This window comes from Balaenoptera borealis, assembly GCF_965194805.1.
Source record: "Balaenoptera borealis genome assembly, chromosome: 1".
In the NCBI taxonomy this organism is placed as follows: domain Eukaryota; kingdom Metazoa; phylum Chordata; class Mammalia; order Artiodactyla; family Balaenopteridae; genus Balaenoptera; species Balaenoptera borealis.
In genome coordinates, this window is record NC_138860.1 from 27,977,665 (window position 1) to 28,003,454 (window position 25,790).

A 25,790-nucleotide genomic window follows, 5' to 3' on the forward strand; every position below is an offset into this window, starting at 1 on the left:
GTAGAAAATGGAAGAGATACTCGAGCAACTTCAGACAAAGACTGTTCTTTCAAAAACGGTAGTTGTGGTATTAAGGCTCCATGCCATGATGAAGCTTTATGAAAGTGATGATTCTGATTGTACTCATAGCTTCCTGGAACCTAGAAAAACTTAAGAAAACATTAGCTCTACGGCAAGGTACTTGGCTCACCTGCTTTCCAACAACTATTTGTGATTTGCCAGTTGCCTCTGTAACTTCTTTGAACATAAAAAATAAAACATGCTGAAATGCAAATGCTTTTTTATTCAAAAGAAGTGGCGTACTCCAAGGTCTCAATCTTCTCCTAACTGATTTGCAAAGTCTGAATTTAGTGAAACAGCTCTTAAGAACTATTCTGGCCTCTCAAACGTAGATGACAAAGGCTAGGCTGGGCACCAAAATAGGAACATTGTAATGAACTAATCATTATAGTATATAATAGCGATCTATCGGCCAAGGTTTAGAATCCATGTCATAGAAAAAAGTAAACATTTTAACATACCACGTAATATAGAAGGTGCGGCACAAATGGTATACACATATTTTACTCCTTTAATCAGCATGTACCTTATTATACAGAGCCTTCTAGTACCTGAAAAGGGTACTCTGTTAACCAAGAAGGTGAAAGACCTGTACACTGAAAACTATAAGACAGTGATGAAAGATATTGAAGAAGAAACAAATAAATGGAAAGATATTCCATGCTTATGGATTGGAAGAATTTATATTGTTAAAATGTTCGTACCACCCAAAGCACTGTACAGATTCAGTGCATTTGGAATTCAGTGTGTTCAATTCCATTGGAATTCAGTGCAATTCCAATGGCATTTTCCACAGAAATAGAACAAACAATTGTGAAGTTTGTGTGGAACCACAAAAGACCCAAAATAGCCAAAGCAATCTTGAGAAAGAATAAAGCTGCAGGCATTATGCTTCCTGATTTCAAATTATATTACAAAGCTATAGTAATTTAAAAAACAGTATGGCTTTGGCATAAAAACACACACACAGATCAATGGAATGGAATAAGGGCTCCAAAATAAACCCACACATATGTATTTAATTAATTTACAACAAAGGAGCCAAGAATATACAATGGGGAAGGGACAGTCTTTTCAATAAATGGTGTTGGGAGAATTAGAGTGCTACATGCAAAAGAATGAAACTGGACCACTATCTTAGGCTATACACGAAAACTAACTCAAAATGAGATTAAAGACTTGAACCTAAGACCTGAAACCATAAAACTCCTAGAAGAAAACATAGATGGTAAGCTCCATAACACTGCTCTTCGTAATGATTTTTTTTTAATTTAACACTGAAAGCAAAGGCAACAAAAACAAAAATAATCAAATGGGATTACATCAAACTAAAAAACTTTTGTACAGCAAGGGAAACCATCAACAATATGAAAAGGCAAGCTACAGAATGGAGAAATAGTTGCAAATCATATAGCTGATAAGGGGTTAATATCTAAAATATATAAAGAACTCATACAACACAATAGAAAAAAAAACAATTTAAAAAAGGACAGAGGAACTGAACATACATTTTTCCACAAAAGACGTTTAAAGATCACCAACAGGTACATGAAAAAGTGCTCAACATCACTAATCATTAAGAAAGTACAAATCAAAATCACAATGAGATAATCACCTCACACTTGTCAGAATGTCATCAAAAAGACAAGAGATAACAAGTGTTGGTGAGGATGTGGGGAAAAGGAAACCCTTGTGCACTGTTGGTGGGAATGTAAATTCATGTAGTCCCAGGGAAAACAGTACAGAGAGGGAGAAGGAAGGAGAGGAGGAGAGGGAGAGAGAAGAGAGAGAAGGCATAGAGGCATATTCAGACAGGAAAAGCATATGCCTTGGAGCCAGGGACTTAAAAGAATGCCCGTATGGTGGTATGGGAGGGCAAAAAGGGGGCAGAGCATAGTGTAAGATGAAAGGGCAGACTATACAAGGAGCACATGTAAAATAGTTTTGTCTTTTTCTTTTAAGCAATAGATACTGAGTTTTAAAGACAACAGTGGTGATATATCTGTGTCTTGGAAAGATGACTGTGGCTGCATTAAAACATAGGAATTAGAGGTGTCCAAGTGTGGAAATAGATACACTCATTAGGAGGCTACAGCTTTAGTGAGAGATGATGGAAGCTTGGGACCAGTGAGGAAGAGGGAGATAATCAACATAATCCCTAGATTTGTGGAGTCCAGAACTTCAAGAGGATATCTTAGTAAACTGAGCTTTATAGAATTGTAGGGTAGGGTACTCCAGAATTACTCTCTTAAGGACTCATTTTTAAAAATAGAATAGATTGCAATAAATAGGAATGAATGACCAGGCATATTTTCATATTAATATACCAGTTAGCATTATAATCTTCACTCCCACCATTATTGTTGCTTTTTAAAATGTATCCATTCAATTTGTCATAAAGAAATTAGGCTTAAGGAATTTATAACTTCAGTAACTTAAAATGCAATATATGTTGTTTTCCTGTATTACTTTTGTCTCAACAACAACTGATTTTGTTTTTGCCCCCTCAGTATTTGATTTTCATCAAGCAGCTGATGGTATCCAGGAACAACAGAGACAAGAACAAGCAGGAAAAAAGTATGTGTGTGTGTGTGTGTGTATGTGCAGTTTAAGCATATCTAGTCTTTTTTGTTTAAATTCTAGGCCAGAAGTTTAAGAAAAATAACTATTAGGATATCCTGTTTAGATTTCAGAGAAAATCAATAAGACTGTAAAAATAAAGGAAATAGCGTAAAAATTTCATTCTTTGTGTTGATCTGACCATAAGAACTGCATTTTTCTTTTCTAACTCAGAGCTTGTTTTGATTTATTTTTAAGTTTGGGTACCACAAAAAAGGGTATTGGCCCAGTTTATTCTTCCAAAGCTGCTCGGAGTGGACTCAGGATGTGTGATCTTGTTTCTGACTTTGATGGCTTCTCTGAGAGGTAACTACCCTGTATTTCAAAATGGAAAGAGCAAATGGATTTTTAGGATTTTTTAAACCCAATATGCAAATTGATAAAAATCAGTATTCTAGTTGAGTAGTGGGAGTTGGCTTTTTTGTTTCATTTGAAATATTAAAGTTATTTTTTATTACATTTGAATTGGTCCTTAATTTGAAATCAACTTCACGAAAACAACATGATGTTGATATCATATCAGTACCCCAAAAAGACAAAGCCAAAATTATATTTAAGGATTGGAGTTTGGAATGTTTTACTGAGAAATAGAGATGTTTCCAGGGGGATGTGGCAGTGCTGTGGTGGGATCACCACAGCCTAGTGTCCTCGGATTTTCAGCCCCAAAGACTCTGTTGTGTCCTCCCACCTGGAAATAATTAGGCTCTCAGGTACTGGTGAACTATTGCGTATCAAGCTCACCTTGAAAAATAGAAATGCCCCATTGACACTTAATCTCTGTAGAAAAATCTCCATGGGAAACCTGATAATCATCCAAAAACTGTATGGTGACTCAGTAACGAGGTGTTAGTTGGTCACATCTAATAACAGATGGCATCAAAGATCGCTCGCTGTATCCATTTTCAGTTAGCAGTTTGTCTGTCTGCACTGTTGGGACACCTCCACTGAGAATATTGGAGACAAATTGCTAACACCTGCCTCTGTCTCTCTTAAAAGCGTCATTTTAGACCGTCCCCTTTTGTCTTTCATGCAGTACAATATAGTTAATTCAGATTTAAGTCTTGTGGTTACAGATTTCAGTCATTTCCTGCTCCTCCCACCCCTCACACACATCACCTTAATTATACTGTTGATATCCCTATCCCTATCAGTAAAAAATATTTTGAGTGTATCATGTATTCATACGACTGATCTTCTTTATTAGATTCTATTTCTCAGAGTGTAACTTCAGTTTGGGGATTGTTATTCAGACCACTTATCTCCGGAAACCATTTGAATCAAATGAAATTATTCAGAATATTTTTAAACAGAGCTGAGGTCTTGATTTATCTGTATTTTTCAGGTTCAAAGTTTTGGCTAACCAGTACAAATCTATATACCCCACTTTGGAAATAGACATTGAAGGTGAATTACAAAAACTCAAGGTAATGCTTTCTGACATTTATAATGTCCTTTTTAAAACTCGTTTGCCAAACTGGCATCTAGATCTTTCATTCATTCAGTCTTTGTATTAGGAGCTGAAAATATAAGATTGAAGAACATGTGGTTAATAAGTGCCACACAGATATGTTTAAAGTATTATAGGTAAGAAATGATGAAGTGAATTTGTATTTTTAAGTCTAAAAGCATATAGCCTAAAAGGACGTGGCATGTTTGAGTAACTTCACATGATGTAGCTTAAACAAAATATTGAGTGGGGAGCAGGGAGCAAGAATAAAGTACCTGAAAATAAAGTTAGACAAGTAGGGGCCAAATCATAGGTCTTATATGCAGTGATAGGGAGTTTAGCTATTGAATAATTTTTGAGCAGAAAAAAAGACCAGCTTTGTATTATATAAAAATCACTCATAGGAATTTGGGGGATAGATCAACAAAGGGACAAGTAAGAGATGATAACTTTTAAAACTAACCAGCCCATTTAAGACTGTTACCCCATAGGGTCAATTTCTTTAGCACTGTACTCTTAAGAGACAAGTAAGGTAATTGGCCAAAGATGAGGCCCACAGTTGGTGCCTGAGTTAGTCAGTAGTCAAGTTGCCTATCCTCTCCACCCTTCCATTCTTCCAAAATCTTTGGTGAGTTTCAAGCTGCTTCTCGTGTGTCTGATTGTCACTCTTAAATAAGTATGACATCAATTCCAGAACTGAATGGGAATTTACATACCTGATATGTCATTTTAGAATTGTTGCAGGCCTTAGGTCTAGCCACTCAACTGAATTTCTAAAAAAAAAAATGACCTCCAAGGAACATTATAAATGTTAGGTATTTGGATTTCAGTGTATGGATTGCTGCTTGGAATAGACTGCCATTTTGTTTTCATTCTGTCATGCAACAAATATTTTAAATTTATTACTGGCAACTTGGAAATATTTACGTACTAAAGTGCGGGTATATCTTTTCAATTCTATTTTATACATGTTCCGAATGAAAGTAAAGTAGGTGAATAATAATGACCAGAATTAGGTAAGAAGATTCTTAATAGGTGGTAAACAGTATTCCCCCCTTATCCTTGGTTTCACTTTTCATGGTTTCAGTTTCCCATGGTCAACTGCAAAACAGCTCATACGTTTTAAATTTGAGACTTTCTGAGTAGTGTGATGAAATCTCTTGCTGTTCTGCTCCATCCTGCCCAAGATGTCAGTCATCCCTTTGTCCAATGCGTACCACCCATTAGTCACTTAGCAGCCATTTCACTTATCAGATTGACTGTCATAGTATCGCAGTGCTTATAGTCAAGTGACCCTCATTTTACTTACTAACGGCCCCAAAGCACAAGAGTTGTGGTGCTAGCAACTTGGATACACCAAAGAGAAGTCATGCAGTGCTTCCTTTAAGTGAAAAGGTGAAAGTTCTCAACTTAATCAGGAAAGAGAAAAAATCATATGCTGAGTTGGTAAGGTCTACAGTAAGAATGAATCTTCTTCTATCCATGAAGTTGTGAAGAAGGAAGAAGAAATTTGTGCTAGTTTTGCTGTTGAACCTCAAACTGCAAAAGTATAACAGTGCATGATAAGTGCTTAGGATGAAAAAGACCTTACATTTGTACAGTAAGGTATTTTGAGGGAGAGAGAGGCCATATTTATATAACTTTTATTACAGTGTATTGTCATAATTGTTCTATTTTATTATTGGTTATTGTTGTTAATCTCTTACTGTGCCTAATTTATAAATTAAACATTATCATAGGTAGGTATGTATAGGAAAAAACACAGTATGTGTACAGTTTGGTACTGTCTGCGGTTTCAGGCATCCCCTGGGGGTCTTGGAACATATCCCTCTAGGATAAGGGGGGGACTACTATATATTGAACCAAGACTTTAAGGAACAAAGGTTGTGATGAATGGTACGGTGATTTCAAGCATTAAGAAAAAGGACTAAAACAGGAAGAAGCATGAGATTGGGGACTAGAGCCAAGGGGGGAATTATATTTTCATCAATAGGTATAACATACTCAGGTGAGTTCATGAGTGGGTCTTGGAATTTCCATACTAGTCTGGCTAAATATTTAAACATGGTTGAAACTAGATTTTATTGTAGTTATACTATAAGCCTTGGGGAAATTCTTGTTTATATTATATTTTTAATTGAATTCCTGAAATTAAACAGTATTATTAATACTTTAAACGTGTTTTGAGGAAGTTTTATCATGTTTGTGTGTATGTTAGTATTTGATGTTATCTACTAGTAATACTGCTAAGGTATTTGACTGTAATGGAATACAATGGGAAAAGAAGATTAGTCAATATTAGTCAATTATTGATACTTGCATGCTTGGCAGTGTCACTTGTGGCCTTCACCACATTTTGAGAAAAACCTTGATGCAGTTTATGGTTATATGGACTATAAGTGCTGCTTTTTTAATACCTACAAAATATAAAAGCATAATGTAATATATTCAGATCTTATTTATTTTCCTGAAAGCTGGTTTATGAAGTATGAGTACTTGGCTATTCGGAAGATTGTCATCATTATTTGCAGTGAGGTTAAAATAGAACCTTTGAATTTCATTGTATCTCTACTTTTCTTGAAATAGTGTCTCTTTTCTGGTTCTGGAGAATCAGTATGAGAGACCAAAGCCAATCCTAATGTGGCAGTAGGGTGGGCACCGTCACCAATCCCTTTCTACTTTGCATTTGTCAGTTTTCACTGTCAAAGTCAGGTAATTTTTACTCGTATTGGTTTCATTGTAAATTTATTAGTATACGTTGAACTTGGTTATTGTCTTTGTATATAGAGTTATATGGAAAGGATTAAACCAATGGTGAAAGATGGAGTTTATTTCCTATATGAGGCTCTACATGGACCACCAAAGAAAATCTTGGTAGAAGGTGCAAATGCAGCACTACTAGATATTGATTTTGGTAAGTGAGATATGACTTATGGGGAGTTTAACTGAGTCCTAAATTGCTTAAGATATAAATAATTAATGTTAACATGAAAGGATTTTAAAATAAGGCTTTTCGCTTGTATATTCAGGAATGATGAAAGTTTGTCATCTTATACTAACCCCTTTTTTTAAAAAAGGAATATTTTGTGTTAAGTTCTGCAGTTCATTAGAAAAATGAAATCACTATTTGGGTCAGTGGGTTTGGGTTTTATAAACTGTGATTTTTTTTTGTTGTTTGGTTTATGGTTCAATTCCAGACCTCATTTCCTTGGAACTGTAAGATGATTAGATGAATCCTTTGAAAGGACCTTTAATTCAGCCTTTTTAAAAATATCAAAAGCTATTATACATTGTTATTAAACATGCACATTCTAAGATCTATGGAAGTCTGTTTAATGAACTCCCTGGACATGAGATTCTGAGTGGATTTAGAGCATTTCCTCCATCTTCAAAAAGTTAATGCTATCGTCTTCAAACTGCTGCCTTTCTTGGCCTAATTTGTTGGCCTTTTCATCTAAACATGATCTTTCAGGATAAATCTGATTTATCAGATTTCTCAGCTCTTACTGACATTTCATTGGCTTTTGACTTCAAGTAAGCCAATTAAAGAGTATTTCTGTATAGTAGATATGTATTTTTGATACCGTAATATGCCTATCCAATCTGGAAAGAAAGCAGTGTCTAATTAGCATAGTGAATAGTTTAAGTATGAAGAGGATCTTGGGGCCAGGGTTTGGGGAGGGGGGGAAGTACACCACTCTTTGCTTACTCTTGTCGTTTCTGGGGTTAATCCCTGAAGACAGATCAAAAGGTCAGAAAATGCTGAATACCACAAAATTCTTAGTGTACTGTTGTCACTCCAGGTTGCTGGTGCACCTTAAATATTTGTATCAGGGGAGTAAAATAAATTTGCTTTAAACTAACAGGAGAGTGTTAAAATATATATAAGTCTACATAGTAGAATAACACCAGAGTTTTGGCATTAAATTATTTAGCAGTCATTTAGGTGAGTGCCTACCAGACAGAGCTGAGTAATTGCATGTACTCAAGGAGCCTCTCTAGTATAAGCACTACAGCTGTAGCTTAACCACCTATGTTTTTATCTCTCTACAGACAAAAGGAATCAGGAATAAAACATCAAGGCTTTGAAAGGGCGGTTACAGTTATATTCATAAGTCTGTCAAATACCTAGAATATACTCAAATGCAGAATTTTTAAAATAATGTCTGTCATTTGTGTATATTTTACTATTTGTTTCTATTTTTAGGAACTTACCCTTTTGTAACCTCTTCGAACTGTACAGTTGGAGGTGTTTGTACTGGCTTGGGTATGCCCCCTCAAAATGTTGGAGAAGTGTATGGAGTTGTGAAAGCTTATACAACTAGAGTTGGTATTGGTGCCTTTCCTACAGAGCAAGACAATGTGAGCCTATCTCTCAGTAAATCTAATTTAGAAGTTTTAAAATAAAAAATCATGCTTTTTTTTTCCTTAATGAATTATTGTCTTCTGTGCATTTCACTTAATTTGCAAGAGTAATCAGAGCAACATTAAAGAAAATTACATACACCTTTATTGTTAGTGGCAGCAGATTGGCAACAAAAGGGGAGGGATTAGTGGGTGCTTAAAGGTAATTGTAATTGCAAGGCTAAGTGACAGGTGGGTTTATGAAGGGGATTAAGATGGTAGAGGAGAAAGAAGCTAAAAATAACAACTATCTTTCACCAAGAGCTTATTAGGAGTCAAGATTGAGGAAAATGATCTCCAGACATTGTCTAATCATAGCCGACACTTGCTTGGTGGTGACTTCGGGCCAGGCACTGTTTAATTGCTGTAAACTTAGAAGCTCTTTGGATCCTCACAACAACTCTGGGAGCTGGGTGCTATTACCATCCCCATTCTACACATGGGGAAACTGAGGCATGGAGAGCTGAAGTAACTTGCCCAAGGCCACACAGATAGACAAGGCTGGAATTCAAACCTGACAGAGCAACATATTAATTGTAATTATGTCAGAATACGTGAGGTAATGAAATGATGGCTTTAATCAGAAAGGTGTAAATTAAGGAACAGATAGATCATAGATGGGAAAATTAGGTTGCAGGGAGTGGCTGTAGCTTAGAACTTTGAGCATTGTTTTCAACCTCAATTCTCTTCAAAAGGACATTGTGGTAGCAACTACTAGATGAGAGTTTGCCTTATGGTTTTCAGGAAAATCATCAAACTAAAGTTCTTAGAACAAATTGACCTAACTTATCTATTTTAATAAATACTTACTAACAACTTAGTTTTTAATATGCAGCATTTAATGTAACATAACATAAAAAATGTTCTTGGTTTTAAAATAGTGGTAAAAAGTGAAGCCAAAAGTGGATCTATCTCAAATAATGCCTCCCTCACATAAAATCTATCATCTCTATGGAATTCTATCTTCAACTTACTTATTTTCTGAAAGATGTTTATCTCTAAGAAACTTTGACTTGTTATATGATCTTAAGTATAATTCTACTAGATTTAGAGCATTGGTATTCTAGTCCTAAGGTTTTATTTTCTGTTCCTTAGGAAATTGGAGAATTATTACAAACAAGGGGTAGAGAGTTTGGTGTAACTACTGGAAGGAAAAGACGGTGTGGCTGGTTGGACCTTGTTTTGCTCAAATATGCTCATATGATTAATGGATTTACTGCGTGAGTATTCTTAGAAACATTTATTTCATAAATGACAATTCATGACCACAGGTTAAGTTTTGCGGAGTGCAAACTAGAGGTAGTGCACTAATAGAAAAATTTCACTCTTTAGACTCCAAATGAAATTGCAGTTCAGGGTAGAAGTGGACCAAGATATAGGGGAAGGGTACATAAGGAGAGGGACCCCAGGTTTTTTTCCTAGACATCCAAGGTTGGGAGAAAAGAATCGTGATACTCTTACATGCGTATAAGTATAGAAGGAAGTAAGACAGGCAGGTAGAAAGGTAGGTAGATAGATAGATGGAGCAACATAGAGTATGTATACAGAGGGGAGGCAGTATAACAGTGGTTTAGTGGATGAGCTTGAGAGACGTCTGACTTCTGGATTCAAATCTCAGATCCATGCATTATGCTGTGTGACTTTGGGCAAGTTGATCTTTCTGTGCCTTTTTCATCATCTTTAAAATCTAGATAATAGTACTATCTACTTCAAAAGGGTATTTTGAAAACTAGATGAGAGCATATAGCATGCTGCATGGCACACTAAAAATGCTCCGTAAAAGTTGTTATTAACACATACACATAAGTAAATGTAAAAATGTATTCATGTTTGTATTAATTATGCTTAATTTCTAGCAAATAACAGAATAAAGGATAAAAAAGTAATCTGTGGACAAGAATCTCAAACCTAGTGTTTTATCTAATTTCTATAGATTTTCCTGTAAAACTCTGTTTTTCAGTCAGTTTATTGGGAGATTTTGATGTATCATGAAGAGGTCCTTGATGTGGTTTCCTCACTCTCCTTTGACAATTTCTGACCAGAAGGGTGGAATTGATGGTAAGGAGAGTGAAGAAATGAGGATTGATAGCATATGTGTAAATGTACATGTATCTTGTCATCCATGTGGAATAGTCAGTTTTGCTGTGTCCCACAGCCATAGGATGCATCCTTTACTCCAGGCAGCCCTCTATGGATATGTGTTGGTTGATCCTGAGAAACTAAGCAAGAGGATGTGGCTCTATCAAAGAGTGAAAATCTACTATAATTATTAGAAAAGTAACCCACTAGTAGATCAGTTAAGTCATTGTTTTTATTATGAGGAAAAATTACATCAGTATATTGCCCTGTAGTGTTTTATGTGTGGCACGCTTTAAAATATAATCCTAACCAGTTTTCAGAATTGCTTTGGAACTGTTAGCTTTGTATGAATTTTTCTTTACTCCCTTATCAAGTTAGTTGTTAGGGCCTTTAAGAATTTGCTATTTTAACGTCACCTTTTCTTCCAAAATTAGGTTGGCACTTACCAAATTGGATATTTTGGACATGTTTACGGAAATCAAAGTTGGAGTTGCATACAAGTTAGATGGTGAAATTATACCTCATTTCCCAGGTACTCTTTTTTTCAGGCTGTGTATAAAGAGTATTATTAGGTGTATGTATTAGAGCAATTCATAAAGCTCTTCTGTATAATTTATGATATATAGCCACAGACTTGATATGCCCTTTGTGAATAGTGCAAGTACATTCACTTACTAGCATTTGTTTCCTAGCTGCTATGCATTTGGGTGCTGGGTCGCAGCAAGCATGTGCTCAAAATAGGAAAGAAGAGACATGGTACCACTGAGCCCGGTTATTGCTGCTCCTGAATCTTATCGTCCCTATTTTGAAAGTAACCTCTCTGTAGGCATTCCTCCCTTCCTTGAGAAATGTGAGACAGGAGAAAAGAGCCCTGCTTGTCAGGGTAAGCAGCCTCTTAATACATTAACCCACTATGTCCTTCAAGCCACAGGAATGATTTTTTTCTAACTTCTATTCTGTGTCTAAAGTGGATGGATGTAGGGAGATTTCCTACTTGAGGCAATGTGTTTTTTCAGGCGTATCTTTAGTTGTATGATTTCTTCAGTTACTCAGGAAGTTCCAAAAATGTTTCCAGCTTCCAGAAATAGAAACTGTTAAATTGTTTAGTCATCCTATAAGACTAGAAATATGTCAAATGAAGGAATATTGACTAGCTTAATGGAACTTGGTAGGCTGGTAGGTTTTGTGACCAGTCCTTGGGAATTGAGGAGAGCTGCAAGTTCTTAGAAACATGTTTAAAGTCATTATTTGTTAGCTAACATCTGGGCCATCTCCAGTTTGGTTTCTGTTGACCGTTCTTTTCCTTGATTGTGGATCACTGTTTCTGTGTCTAATGCCTTTTGGTTGAATATTGGACATTGTGGATAATATGTTGTAGAGACTTGGATTCAGTTGTCTTACTCTGAAGAGTATTGGTTCTTGTTTTAGGGGACAGCTGAATTACTGGCTGATCATCTTGAACCTTGTATAGCTTGGTTTTATGCTTTGTTAGTATAGTTATGTGGAGAGCCCAAGGTGTTTCCCAAATCTCTCTAACCTAGTGTGATACAGTCTCCAAATTGTCTCCTCTGTGGATCTTGGCAGAGCTTGGTTTTAGGCTTTGTTGGGGTGTTGAGGGGGGAGTCTGTAGTAGATTTCAATCTAAAGTATGGTTTTTACTTTTAATGAACAGCCTTTCTGTTGTCTCAGCTGGATGCCAGGAGAGTTAACAAGGTATAAAGAGATCTCTCCAATCTGGCAGTGCTGGAGATCCAGTGTACCCTGTTCCTTCCCTTTTACCAGCACTGCTTGACCTCTAGAATCTTTGTCCCACTCAACTATGTGACAACTGCTATCTGGTAAGCCTCCCACAGTCCCATTCTTTGCATGTATGGTTGAACTTTAGCCACAGGACTTTCACACAGACTTCTGGGGGAGGTACCCTCTCTGTCTGTATAGCTCCCACCTGTCTGATGCTTAACCTTGATGAGTCTAGCTACTTCAGCTTCCCTGAAATCTGATGTCTGCCTTCTCAGGTCAGTGGGACCACCATTCTCTACTGAATCCAGGGTCCTGACTTTCATTGATCAGGAAATTGTCCCTAGGCAGAGAGTTGAGTAGTTTCGGGAATTGCTTACGAGTTTTCTTTCTCTCAGAAACCACAGTTTGTGCTGCTTATTGACCACTGCCTGGAAAGAGTTGTCGTATATTTTGTCCAGTTTTACAGTTATTTATGCTGGAAAAGTTAGTCTAGAACCATGTACTCCATCATGGCTGGAAGGAGAAGCCCCACTGAGTCTCTTGATTCCTTCTTCTATCATCTGTCACAAACAGTTCTGACTTAGTGTGGTTCATCACTTTCTCTAAGCGTCTAAGAACATTCCTAGTAGTATGTTTTCATCACGTTTGTATCATGGATCATAGGAGAGAACTCCCATATCAATATATTCTCTTACTAAACTTTTTATTCCACCACTCGCAGGACCCCTTGATCCAGTACCTTTATGATCCAGTTCCGTACATACTTCTTTGGCTCCTACTGGTAAATGTTGGCTCAGTCCTACAGATCCTTCAGAATGTAGCCCCTCTCCTCCTTTAGCAGGCCCCGCGCATCCTTGGCCAACTTATGTTGTACCTTGACGCTAGATATTGTTTGCTGGTCAGGAGGGGAGATAGAGGTAGGCCCTGACAGGGCCACAGGCTGCCTTGCAAGGCAGAGGCTTCTGCATCATCCTCAAGCAAAGGGAAGCCTTAGTCTTTAACAGTAAGTAGTAGGCCATTCTGCAGGCCATCAGCGAATCTAGGGATTCAACCCAGATGTCTCATCCAGAGTCTCAGGGTCCCACTTTTTTCTCAAACAGGATCTGGCCTTGTCATAGCAGATTTGCTGGATTTGAGAATTCACCTTTCTCTGGAGCTCTGCCATCTGTATGACTGAGTCCTAAGCCTGATCCTCAGCTTTTCCTGCTCTCTGCTATAGGAGATGAGATTCTCTCTAGGTGTTTTCATTAATCTTTCATTGTCTTTCTCCAGTTCATGCATGGCATTCATCTAGAGCCGTTCAATTCCGTTGTTCCATTGTGCTCATTTCTCAATGCTTCAGGTATTGCGAGTGCTTTACTTCCTACCGTGGCATCCCAGTTCACCTCCCATGAAAGTTTTAACAGTTGCTCTACTATAACATGCCAGAGATTATCCATACTCTGTCTACCACTAGTGATCCTCCTCATTGCCAGCCAGCTAGCCAATGATCCAGCTTCAAGATCCCATTTTAGAGCCTTCTTCCTTATACCACTCCTGGCACCAACTGTCTTACTTTTGGTTCCCTGGGAAACAGACTCTCTGATATAGAGATGTACATGGAGGTTGTTTGTTTGCAAGTGCTCTGAGCAACAACATCTGTAAGGGAGTGAGAGAAGAAGCGGGATTAGGCAGAGGGAGAAGTTGAACTGCAGAGAAGTTCCATGAAAAGCCCTTAGCTGATCCCATAGGGGAGCTCTGGGGCTAGAATAGTTTTTCAGAGTAGTCCCAAATTAAGGTAAGTAGTCAGGTCCTTTGTATCCCCACATTGACAGGTCATTGGATATGGGCTGCTCCAGGGAGACAGCTGGGGAGATTCTGAGCTGTGAGTTCTCAGCAGGCAGTACTCCCATAGCTGGAGAATGAGTGTCTGAATCCTGAAGAGGGAAATCTGGACAGTGTACCATAGCATCCACCATACTGTCTCTAGTCAAAGAAACTGTTCCTGTTTTAGCATCCTCTCACCAGAGAAATACAGAGAAACTGGTTAGGTGAGATAATGAAGAAAATTTCCGGCAAAGCCTTTGTATACATTCACAAAAACAATAGATTTCCCAGGTGAGAGCAAATATGCAAACCTTCTTTCTGTGAGATTTCTGCCATTATACAGATCCACAATCCCTAATCCATAGTGTGGAAATCTAAAAAGCTCTAAAAATTGAAAGTTGTGAATTTGGCACCAGAACTATTTGATGGCAAAACCTGACTTGAACTGATGTTATTAGAACTAATAATCTACCCACTTAGAGTGAATAATCCTGTTGCTGCAGAAATATGTTTGATTATAAAATACTAGATGGTGCACTGTTTTACCTTTCTAAATTCTGAAAAATTCTAAATTCCAAAACGTATCTGGCTCTAAGTATAAGAGATTGTGAACCTATGATATATCAAAAAGTTGTTTGACAATAGGCGGTGTACACCATGGACAAATATACTTATTCCTTTAACTTTCAGCAAACCAAGAAGTCTTAAATAAAGTTGAAGTTCAATATAAGACTCTCCCAGGATGGAACACAGACATATCAGATGCAAGGACTTTTAAAGAACTACCTATTAATGCACAAAATTATGTTCGATTTATTGAAGATGAGCTTCAAATTCCAGGTAAATATAAATATTTTATGAAGAACTATCTTTTTCTACTTTTAACTTAACCGTCTACTTTTGGAATAGGATAAAAAACAGATTATTACTTTGTAGAGTGCTCACGATTTGCACAAATGCCCTGGAAAATATAAAATAATTTTATTCCCTAGAGTAAATATAATCATCTTTCTCTAATCCTTCATATGCCTGAAGATAATAGATTACCTCTAGCCCTTTTTGACCCTGCTTTTAATTCTCTGTCTGTTTTTTACCCTCTGACATTGATTCTTATTCCTTTCTCCCTCTTAATAACAAATCCTTTGTGTCTTTACCACCACCAAAAATGGTTTGTGGTTTTTTTCATTTGGGGTTAAGCTACCCTTGAGAGTTGGGGGAGTTTCTTGACTAGATATTAGGAAATAATAGGTACAGAAAATAGGAAATCCAAGATTTCAGAGACAAAAAGTGAAGTGAGTGGGAAGTATCCTCTGTATAAAATCTGTTATGCACTTAATCTGATTTTGTATTGTTCGTTATATTTGTGGTTCATCTCCAAACATGAATCTTGTTTTTCCATATTGCTAGCTGTGTTTCCCAGCTTGAGATCAAATCTTGTAAGCATGTTTGCTCACTGCACTTAGTCAACATCTTTTGAAATATAAACAATGAATTTAACAATGACATCTGTAAAATGCCATAAAGGTTTACCCATGTGGTGCAGACAATTAGAGATTCCCCTAGACTGGTACAGTAGCCAAGTTCTCAGGCTGTGCAAGTTAAAACAGTATTCTTTTCCAGATATTTCTACTTTTTGTGAGATATGAAAGTTAGAGTGGTACTTCAGTGTCCTCTTAGTATCATCCATTTATCAAAGATGCTTATCTTTTCTAGTTAATTAGGAACTTGATTAAAGGTTCTTTAATCAAGTTAGGTCTCTGATTAAAGAACCTTTAGGTTCTTTAGGTCTCTGCTGGTTTGGGCCAGTATTTTACTATACTAATCATTAGGAATTGAATAGTTGTAAATATTGTGCAATGAAAACAGGAAATGGTAAGGCAAACTACCCTGTGCTGAATGTTGACTGCACATTCTGTTTAGAAATTGGCATAATCTGCTAATAGAGAAAAAAAGATAGCAAAAGACACAGTGGGGAAAAGTTAAATGGTGACATTGAGAAAAGTGTGGGATCTGTTAATCTCAAAGGTTGAACATTGTAAATGAATTAATACTATTCTTATACCATTTTTTTTTCCTCTCCCAGTTAAATGGATTGGTGTAGGTAAATCCAGAGAGTCTATGATTCAACTCTTTTAAGGATTTCCAGTGATGCAAGAAACACTCCTTGAGAGGGGGGGAAAGGACTTTCTTAAATATTTCATTTATGATCTACAAATTTCAAGAATAAAGACATTGAAGTGAGTTTTAAGCCCTACAGTTGTTTCCAGTCTTTTCAGATGGATGGCTGGTGTGGAGATACACTTTGGCATTTTCCAGTGTCAGCGTCCTTGGCTGGCATAATTGCCGAATCATCTGTTGCTCCTGCTGCTCATGGTGCCACATTTTCTTTCAATGTTTAGTAATAATATGATCAATGTTGTTTGAAATCTAACAGAATTACCTTCAATGTAGTTTTTCTTCATTATTGTTATTGTGTGTTCATAGGTTTTACCTCTATTGAATGGTAAGAACAATTAATGCAGTTTTGCACAAATATTTTTACATTCTGATCATTCAGTTCTGTCATTGTAATCTTCGTTGTTCGAAAAAAATAAGAGAGGAGTCCTGTAAACGTTTGTAATGCTATAAATTATGTTTAAGTTGTGAACTGTTTATTTTCTGCTGAGACCATTGCAAATTTGAGCTTTGGTGGTGGGAGGGGGTTATATTCATGGGTCCTTTAATTTGTACAGAACACAAAACTTATTTCTCTCTGTAAATTATTTAACACATTGAACATTTAGTTAAATGTTCAAAGAGAAAAAGTGTTCCCTAAAACAGCAATTGTAATGTTAAAAAAAAAAAATTAGTCATTAAAGGTTCTGTTGTGATATTTGGTGGATATTTTTCTTTAATTTCAGACAATTCTGAAATGTATAGCTTTCTTTTTTTATCTTACCATTATTTATAAGTCAAGTGGATTGTATTTCAACATCGTGCCTGCCAATATGCCTACAAAGTCATCTATAAGTGTCCAAATGAACCCAAATTTTTGGTCATAATGTTGATCATGCCTTTATTTCTTCTTGAAAAAAAAAAAAAAAGAGGTGTTATTTTGACTATTTGGCTTAACATATTGTGTTGTAGATTATCCTTCAATGAACTATTTTAAATGTTTAAATTAGGTGCCACTTAAATTTATTTTATTATACCATCAATAGCTGATTAAAAAGAACCAACTATTTCTAGTATGTTTTGTGTATTGTATTTTTGTTCTGATAAAAGAAGTAATAGTAATATGACTAGTATATGTAAGAAAGAGTTTTATCTTTATCGTCTGTGGAGGTAAGGTGAGGAGAGATCAAAAACAGAATCTTTGAAAGGATCTAAATGTCTTTTATCTTCACTAGATATATTTTTATTAATAATTAGTTTTTAAAGTCCATTATCTTGGCTATAAGCATTGCATTATTGACACACATTTTTAATAATGGTCCAGAAGCAAATGTAAAGAACCCTCTCTTCAAGTCAGGAGTGGTCTTATTTTTGTACCAAAAGAGTATAACCTTCCTATTGATGTTGATACACATTTACATATTTTTGATCATTTTGAGTGAGTCTCCTGTTTCTCTTTAAAAGTGAGCTGTTTGCTGATTAAACTGGTTGAGAGGATCTGTTCTTCAGAAACAGTTCAGTCTTTAAAATCATAGACAACTGTATTAAAATAATCTTTGTTGAGCAAGTGTATATGCCAGGTGTTAAGTATGTGGGTGACAAGTACACAGTCTTTCTAAAGTTATTGTAGTGAGGACAGCATGCTAAATACACATATGCCAGGATGGAAAAGAACCAGAGTGCTGTGCAGGAGAACCTAACCTAAATTTGGAAAAGGTCAGAGAAGGCCTTCAGTAGAAACAGCATTTAAACAGACCAAAAGGATAAGTGGCCGAAGTACAAAGTAGTCCATATGCAAAGACTCAGAGGCTGGAAATAATTTGGAAAGTTTGAGCAACTGAACAAAATAAGTGAGGGGCTGGTGAGGCTGCTGAGGCTAATGAGGTTGGCAAGAAAAACTGGGAGGAAGGTGATGCCAAACAACCACACCATGTTTTGTATGAAAGAAGAGGACTATAGGCCAAAATGTATACATATGCTTCAGGAGGCATCATGAGAGCACGGAACAACCACTGAAAACAAAATTCTGAATCGTGAAACTTCGTAGAAGGGAAATGAATGACAGAACAAGATATTTCAGTGGGGAGAGGACCTATTTAGTATATATGTTTTATATGTTAATTGATTAATATAGTTGAATGAAGATGTCAGTCCTTCACAAATGAGTATATGAATTTAATGCCATTCCAGTCGGAATTGCCGTGGTGGTCTTTGTAACTGGACAAAATTATACTGAAGCTTAGGTGAAAAAACGAATGTGCAAGAATTCCTAAGATATTTTTGAGAAAGGAATGTGTTGAGAGAGGAGGTCTTTACTCACTGGATATTAAAACAGTATAAAGCTACTATAATCAGAGTATGTGATACTGTCATGGGAAAGAACAGATACATAAGGGAAGTGGACTAGGCATTCCAGAAATAGATGCAACATATATGGGAACTTAATATAGGCATTTCATTTCACTGGGAAAAGAATACATTAAAAAGAGTGAGAGCAAAACAATCTCAACATAAAATAGAAATTTATAATAGAATAAAAATCTAACTTATAAAAGTTTTAAGTAATGAAACTAATATAGGAAAATATATAATCTTAGAGCCTTCTAAAGAAAAATAAGACACTTGGAAACCCTAAAGAAAAATGTACAGATCTGACCAAATTAAAAGTTTTAAAAATACTATGAACAGGGCTTCCCTGGTGGCGCAGTGGTTGAGAGTCTGCCTGCTAATGCAGGGGACACGGGTTCGAGCCCTGGTCTGGGAAGATCCCACATGCCGCAGAGCAACTGGGCCCGTGAGCCACAACTACTGAGCCTGCGCGTCTGGAGCCTGTGCTCCGCAAGAAGAGAGGCCGCGATAGTGAGAGGCCTGCGCACCGCGATCAAGAGTGGCCCCCGCTCGCCACAGCTGGAGAAAGCCCTCGCACAGAAACGAAGACCCAACACAGCCAAAAATAATTAATTAATTAATTAATTAATTAAAAAAAAAAAAAGGAGATCTGCAAGCATTGTCTGCAGCCTGGGATTTGGGGAATTCTGGAAGGCAGGTGGCTTCCATACCCCTATGTTTACCAAACATTAAAAAAAAAAAAAAAAAAAAAATACTATGAACAAAATTTAAAAAAAAAACCAAAAAATGAAAAAACAGAAGTAAAACTTGGGGAAAAAATATTTCATCACATATCCTTAAAACACAAAGAGCTGCCTCAAATAAGAACATGACAACTAATAGATAAGCAAAGCTTTCATTTGGGAGGCTTCTGGTCTTAAGCTCTGTGAAAATGTTTCTTTGATAATTCCCTCTACTCTTAATTTTTTGTTGTTGTTGTTGTTCTGTCTCTAGAATGCTTACTAGTTAGATGATGGACCTGATTTGTTACTATATGTCTTTTTTTTTTTAAGTCATTTTATTTGCTTTTTGATTCTCTATAGAATATTTCAGAATTTTTTCTAAATCCTGTCAATTTTTTAATTTTTAGCAATCATTCTTAATTTCTAAGAGCTTTGGAAGGATTGCTTTTTCATGTTTATGGATTTAATTGTTTTGACCCATCTCTTGTCAAATGATAAAGCAATTTTTTTTAGCTTGTTTTAGGTTCTTTTCTGTTCCCTGAATTCCCTTTCCTCTGGGATAATTTCTTCTGTTTGTTTTGTTTATTTTGGTCTTTGTCTTTCATGTTGTAGTATTTTTTCAACTCTCTGGTGATCCTTGGTTGGCTGTTCACAACTAAGACAGTGGAGATGTATGTATATATATATGTGTATATATATGTAACTCTGTGTTCTTGGGGGGAGTTTATTAACTGGTAGACTTCACTTTGGGGTGTTGAGTAAAGAACCAACTACTGTGCTGGGGGGTTCCTAGGGAATAGAATGTAGGATTCTTTCCTTTGGGATCATTTCATTTCTTAGAGAAGAACCTCTAGCATTTTGCCTAGGGAGTTGATGCCTAGTTGTCAGGCTTTCTTCTTGTCAGGATAGGGATGTTAACTCCTGTATCGAGACTTTCAACTAATCTTTCTTTTTACCAGCCCCACATCTCACTACAGCCCTGTGTCATATCTGGGGTTCTGCATCCAAAGCACCTTCCAGGTCTGTGATGCCAGTAATCTTCCTCCTTAGCTACATCCTCAGATGCTGCTGCTGCTTTTTTATTTCCAACAGTGATGCAGTTATTAGGCGGAGGCAATTATATTCTTACCTGGTCCCACATAAAACCACTGGACTAAATGTGAGATGGTTTGCCAACACCAGCAACAAGACTGGTAGTGGGGCATTAAGAACAGGTGACAAGTCTTCTTAAGGCTGATCTTGATTCCCTGCCCTAGGCTGACCAACTTAATCTGAAAAGAATTTGCAACATGTAAATATTTCAGGATTGTAGCCATCTGGATATACACTTACAAGTAGTTCTGTTACCATTATTTCAGTCTAAAAGAGTCACTTAAGAATGCCAAATGTTATTTTGTTCAAATGCCATGGTTACTTTAGTATAAAATCCTTTCTTTCAAAGCCACCTCTCTTCACAACAGTAATGCTCTGGCAGTGAATTAAGTGGTCTAGGATTCGATGAAACTGTGGCTAATTTCTGGTCCCAATCTGGAATGTAAAACAAATTAATGATTTATTTTAAGACTACTTAATTTTAACACACTGTCCTTTCAACAACAACTGTGTGCAATAAAATAATTTACAGGATTTAAGACAAAGGAATATATTTAAAAGATGTGGGAAAAAAGGACTTAGAAGGTTATTTCTGTGGTTCAATCTCTGATTAAGAAGCATATTATTGGATTATTTCAAAATGTAAATAAAATGAAATAAATTATATAAATTTGCATTCTTACATTCTAATTCTAGACAACCCCCCCAACCCTTTAAGCCCTACATTATAAACAGGCCACTTTGTATCATCTTTGTATCAAACTGCTGTTGTTACATCCCTAAATTCATACCCAATGGAGTTCCCTCATGTCTTATAACTCCTTGTCTACAATCACCAACAGTTCTGCTTATCTAAAGGTAAGGGTTCAAGGAGCTTGTGTTGAATACTGCAATACTGCATCTACACCTAATGAGCCAAAGACTAGAATGTTTCAATGATAGCGATATAGTAAAACTTTATCATGGACCTTGTATTAGGTATTTTATTTACATTAACCCTAATATTCACAGTAATCCTCAGAGGCCCGCTGATATTATCACTACCTCAAAGAGATTAATTAACTTGCCCCAATTTACAGGACTCGTGAGGGGAGGAGCCCACATTTGACCCAGGATTATCAGGCCCCAAAGTCCCTAATTTTTTCATTGTTCTTTCCACCTTCCACAGCACTTCAACAGAATTTAAAGAAATAAACATTTCTTGATATTAAGAATGGATAACATTTCATTTACCCAGGGAATATGGCTAGAAATGCCATCTCTGGAAGATTTTAAAAATCAAATTTAATTAAGCGTGATCCTGTCCGTACTCAGTAGCCATATGACTTCTCAAAGCTTACTGTTGGATTAAATAGTAGCTCTGACTTTCTCGAGGATTGCATTGTATTCCAGGGAAATATATTAATGAAGTTTAGAAGTGTTAGGAATCCTACTTAATAGTCTTAGTGATCCTTGTTGTAGGAATTATCAGTGTAATGGAGCTGAATTATATTTACATTTAACCAGGTAAATGCAACAGTAAATGTTTTAAGAACACACAGCAACCTTTTTTTGGGATTTCTCCTGCCATTCCACTTAGTATATATGCCCACAGACTGGATGCTATCAAGCCTGAAATATACTATACAGATTTGTGGGTGGGGAATACTATGGAAAGAACTGTGAAATGATTTTTTAGATTTCTTTATCATTTGACAAAGTGAAATTATTGTTCATGTGGATTTGTGTGTGATGACTTCTTTGAAATTCATTGCTAAAAAATAAAATGAAGAATTGAGAACCACAGAGAAAATTTAACCAACTTGCTGAAGAATCCCATGTATTCCAAATACTTTAATGATTTACTATTATTTAATATTATCACTTTGAGCAATTTAAGAAATTTTGAAGGATCACCTTGATTATATATGATTATGCCCTGGTTTTAGAAATTAATCACAGTATAAGATGTAATTCCAGTGTATTAGGTTTTTTTTTTAAAACAAATATTTATTATGGAACATGTTTATTCTTGATCAATAATAATAATAGCTAACATTTTTGGAGGTTTCTTAATGTTACATACAGGCACAATGCTAAATTCTTTATACGGGTATCTCAATTCTATTAGGTAGATACTATTTTTATCCTTTTTGCACATGGGAAAACTGAAGGTCAGAGAGTCTAAGGGTCACACTGCTACTGAAAGAATATATTTTATTTTGGAAGAATGAGGTTTTTGAATTATTTGGCACCAGGGTGCATAAAACAAGGGCAATTTTCATCTGAGGGGCCATCTCACTCTTCCAGGCTATAAATTCTGAGGACGAAGTCTTCATCTCTTCTACTGTGTCTTGCACATAGTCAATGCTTAATAAATATTTCCTAAATAAATAAATGAACCCCTATGTGCTGAGAAAGAATTTTACTGAAGAAGAATTTCTTAGGCAATAACCATGATCTATCATAATCTATACATAATCTGTTCTTCAACTATTCCCAAAAGAGATAAGAACTGCACATGAAATGCAAATCATTGCTAATCTAGACATAAGCTCTGCCCTTAAAATCTGATCACAAAGACTGGTCAATGGATAAGATAAAAAAACCTTACACCTTGATAAACAATGTAATATTTACTTTATCTTATTCTGTGAAAAGCCCTTCCCCCAAATACTCCTTCGAGGAGTCAGTTTCTTGAATTAAACAAAAACTCTATTCAGTCTCTGCTCCTTTCTCTATCAGTGCTCAGCTTTGTAACAACTCTGTTAGGTCTCTTGCAGACCAGCCTTTTGCCTACCTGACTGCCACCTAAGTATCTCTCAAATCCATGTAACTCTCTGTACTGCTACTGAGACAGGCTGGGGACCTGGGACCCTTTGCTACAGTGTTGCAGTGCTTAGACCTGGACAAACCTCCTACAGCAACAAAATACAAAGAAACTATAAGGGACTAAAAATAACTGTGTGCATGCTCAGTTGGGGTAAATTATGGACAAAACGACCGGGACTTCCCTGGTGGTGCAGTGGTTAAGAATCCACCTGCCAATGCACAGGACATGGGTTCGAGTCCTGGCCCTGGAAGATCCCACATGCCATGGAGCAACTAAGCCCGTGCGCCACAACTACTGAGCCTGTGCTCTACAGCCTACGAGCCACAACTACTGAGCCTGCGTGCCACAACTACTGAAGCCCACGCACCTAGAGCCCATGCTCCGCAACAAGAGAAGCCACCGCAATGAGAAGCCCGCGCACCACAACGAAGAGTATCCCCTGCTCACCATAACTAGAGAAAGCCCGTGCACAGCAATGAAAACCCAATGCAGCCAAAAATAAAATAAATAAATTTATATATATATATATTAAAAAAAGATACAAAAAGACCAAAAAACCCAACTGCCACTTCCAAGGAGCCAGAAGCAAAAACCAGGTGTCGGGAGCTTTTGCTCTGTTCATACCCCCTGCACACGACACCACCAAAGGGGTGGGCAAAACAGCTAAGGCACTCCTCTGGCCTGACCCCTGAACACACACCTACCCTCACCCCATATAAGGAGCCAGCTCACCCCCACTCAGGGAACCATCAAGGGAATCTGTTACTTTTTTTGCTCCCTCCTGCAACCGCTGCAGGAGCCCCAATAAAGCCTTGCCTGAATTTCTTGTCTGGCCTCTAGTCAATTTCTATTGATTGGGGAAGGCCAAGAACCCTGGTCGGTATCAGACTTAGCGGCACCCAGCATGGGGCAGTTGTACCCTGTTGGGGAGAGGACCTGGGCACCTCCGGGACCACTGACTTCAGCTTCCTCATGGGTGACAAGCGGCTGCCTGAACCTCGTGTTTCGGCGTCACTACGTTTGGTAAGTCTGCCTTCCTGGACACTGGGCGGTCTCAGGACCCTCATTCAGACAATGCTTTCCCCTCCCCCTTGTCCTCTTCCCTCTCCTAATATCTCCCTACTTCTCCTGTCTCTGTCCTCTCCTAATTCTCTGTCCTATCCTTCCGAGAGAGTGGACATCGGGCAGCTACAGCATCACTCCTCCCAGCTTGTGAGACCTGCTCCCTCTGCTCGGCAACGGCTCACCTTGTCAGGTGACAAGCAGAGAGGTGGGAGAGGCTCGCCTCACACCATGCAGATCCTGGTCCAGCAGGCTCTCCCTGACGGGAATTTATGAGAGTGATAGAGGTTTAAACCTCATATCATGTAGCGGCTGCAAGTCCTGTTGTCCCAGTATTCTTGCCTTTGTTTTCCTGCTGCCTCTTTCTCTTTTTCCGTCTTTTCTGTCCCTCCTCCCTTTACCTCTCCCTCGATTCTTATACCTGCACTCCCGTCCCCTTTCTCCTGAAAACTTCTTGTTTGTGTCTTTAAGTTTTTGTCATTGGTATCTTTGTTTTATGTAGTTTTGTCCGTCCAACTGCTCCTGCAAGTCTCTGCTGACATTGTGGGCATGGTGGAGCACTTAAACCTCGAAATACAAACTGGCCACATGGCCTGAGGCTCCAGCCTTGGGTTACTTAGTGGGATTTTAAAGAGAAAAAAAAAAAAAAAGGAGAGGCGCTTGCATCTCTCTTCTGCCTTTGCAATGTAACTATTCTGCCTGGGCTCTCAGGAACTACCTGATCCATCTGTAGTTCTCCAGACTGAGGGAAAAAAAAAAGAGGCATTTTAAATTCAAGCAGAAAAACTGTGAGATCTCTGGTTCTGTCTGTCTTTATATAAAAATTAACTTGTAAATGAGCTGTATTTAATTTGCTTAAAAGAAATTGAGTGCTTATATACATTCTCAGAAATAAAAAAGAAGCTCACTAGAATACATTTCAGGTTCGTGTGATCTGGGAAATATTTAATATTGAATTAATACTTGGTATTAGAGCTAGCTTAAGCTTGTGGTTTTAATTAATACAGACCTGTCTTTAGAGACATCAACATTAAGTACAATACTTTCATTGTACCTAGGGTTATTGAAAGTCAATAAATGCATATTGTTTCTGTTATGAAATTTGTCAACAGGGAAAATAACCCAATATCATTAAACTTTTAAGTAAATGTAACTGAGATAAGAGCTTTTTGTTAAACTCTATAGGAATAATTATGTTTTGGTAATGTCCATCTAAAATAGTCTCTCCAAATTTTGGTAACTTGAAACAAAATTAAGTTAAATGTTAAGAATTCATTGAATATCCAGGCCATTTCAGGTAAGATAAAATTTTGGAACATTAATTGTTAAGCATGTCTAAATTTACCTACTTTTGTCTTCTTGTGAGAGAGAAACTAAAGATGTTTGATACCACCTTGAGATGTTCTCTACCAATCTATAGAATGTTAATGTAAAAGACAGTTCA

The 25,790-nt window shown here is 37.0% G+C and overlaps 2 protein-coding genes across 2 annotated transcripts in view; one reads left to right on the forward strand and one right to left on the reverse strand.

The window, feature by feature from the left end:
* ADSS2 (adenylosuccinate synthase 2) overlaps window positions 1–17,385 on the forward strand; it is a 38,901-nt gene extending 21,516 nt beyond the window's left edge. The window contains exons 5-13 of the mRNA XM_082341106.1: window positions 2,571–2,637; window positions 2,878–2,985; window positions 4,022–4,103; window positions 6,914–7,040; window positions 8,334–8,488; window positions 9,626–9,750; window positions 11,044–11,141; window positions 14,846–14,995; window positions 16,239–17,385. Of these exons, the coding sequence (XP_082197232.1) occupies window positions 2,571–2,637; window positions 2,878–2,985; window positions 4,022–4,103; window positions 6,914–7,040; window positions 8,334–8,488; window positions 9,626–9,750; window positions 11,044–11,141; window positions 14,846–14,995; window positions 16,239–16,291 (965 nt within the window). The 3' untranslated portion in view covers window positions 16,292–17,385. The remainder of the gene's footprint in view (window positions 1–2,570; window positions 2,638–2,877; window positions 2,986–4,021; window positions 4,104–6,913; window positions 7,041–8,333; window positions 8,489–9,625; window positions 9,751–11,043; window positions 11,142–14,845; window positions 14,996–16,238) is intronic.
* A 2,026-nt stretch (window positions 17,386–19,411) lies between these two features.
* The window catches only part of SPMIP3 (sperm microtubule inner protein 3), a 44,903-nt gene continuing 38,524 nt past the window's right edge, over window positions 19,412–25,790 (reverse strand). Inside the window, exon 4 of the mRNA XM_082341640.1 lies at window positions 19,412–20,907. Within this exon, the coding sequence (XP_082197766.1) occupies window positions 20,816–20,907 (92 nt within the window). The 3' untranslated portion in view covers window positions 19,412–20,815. The remainder of the gene's footprint in view (window positions 20,908–25,790) is intronic.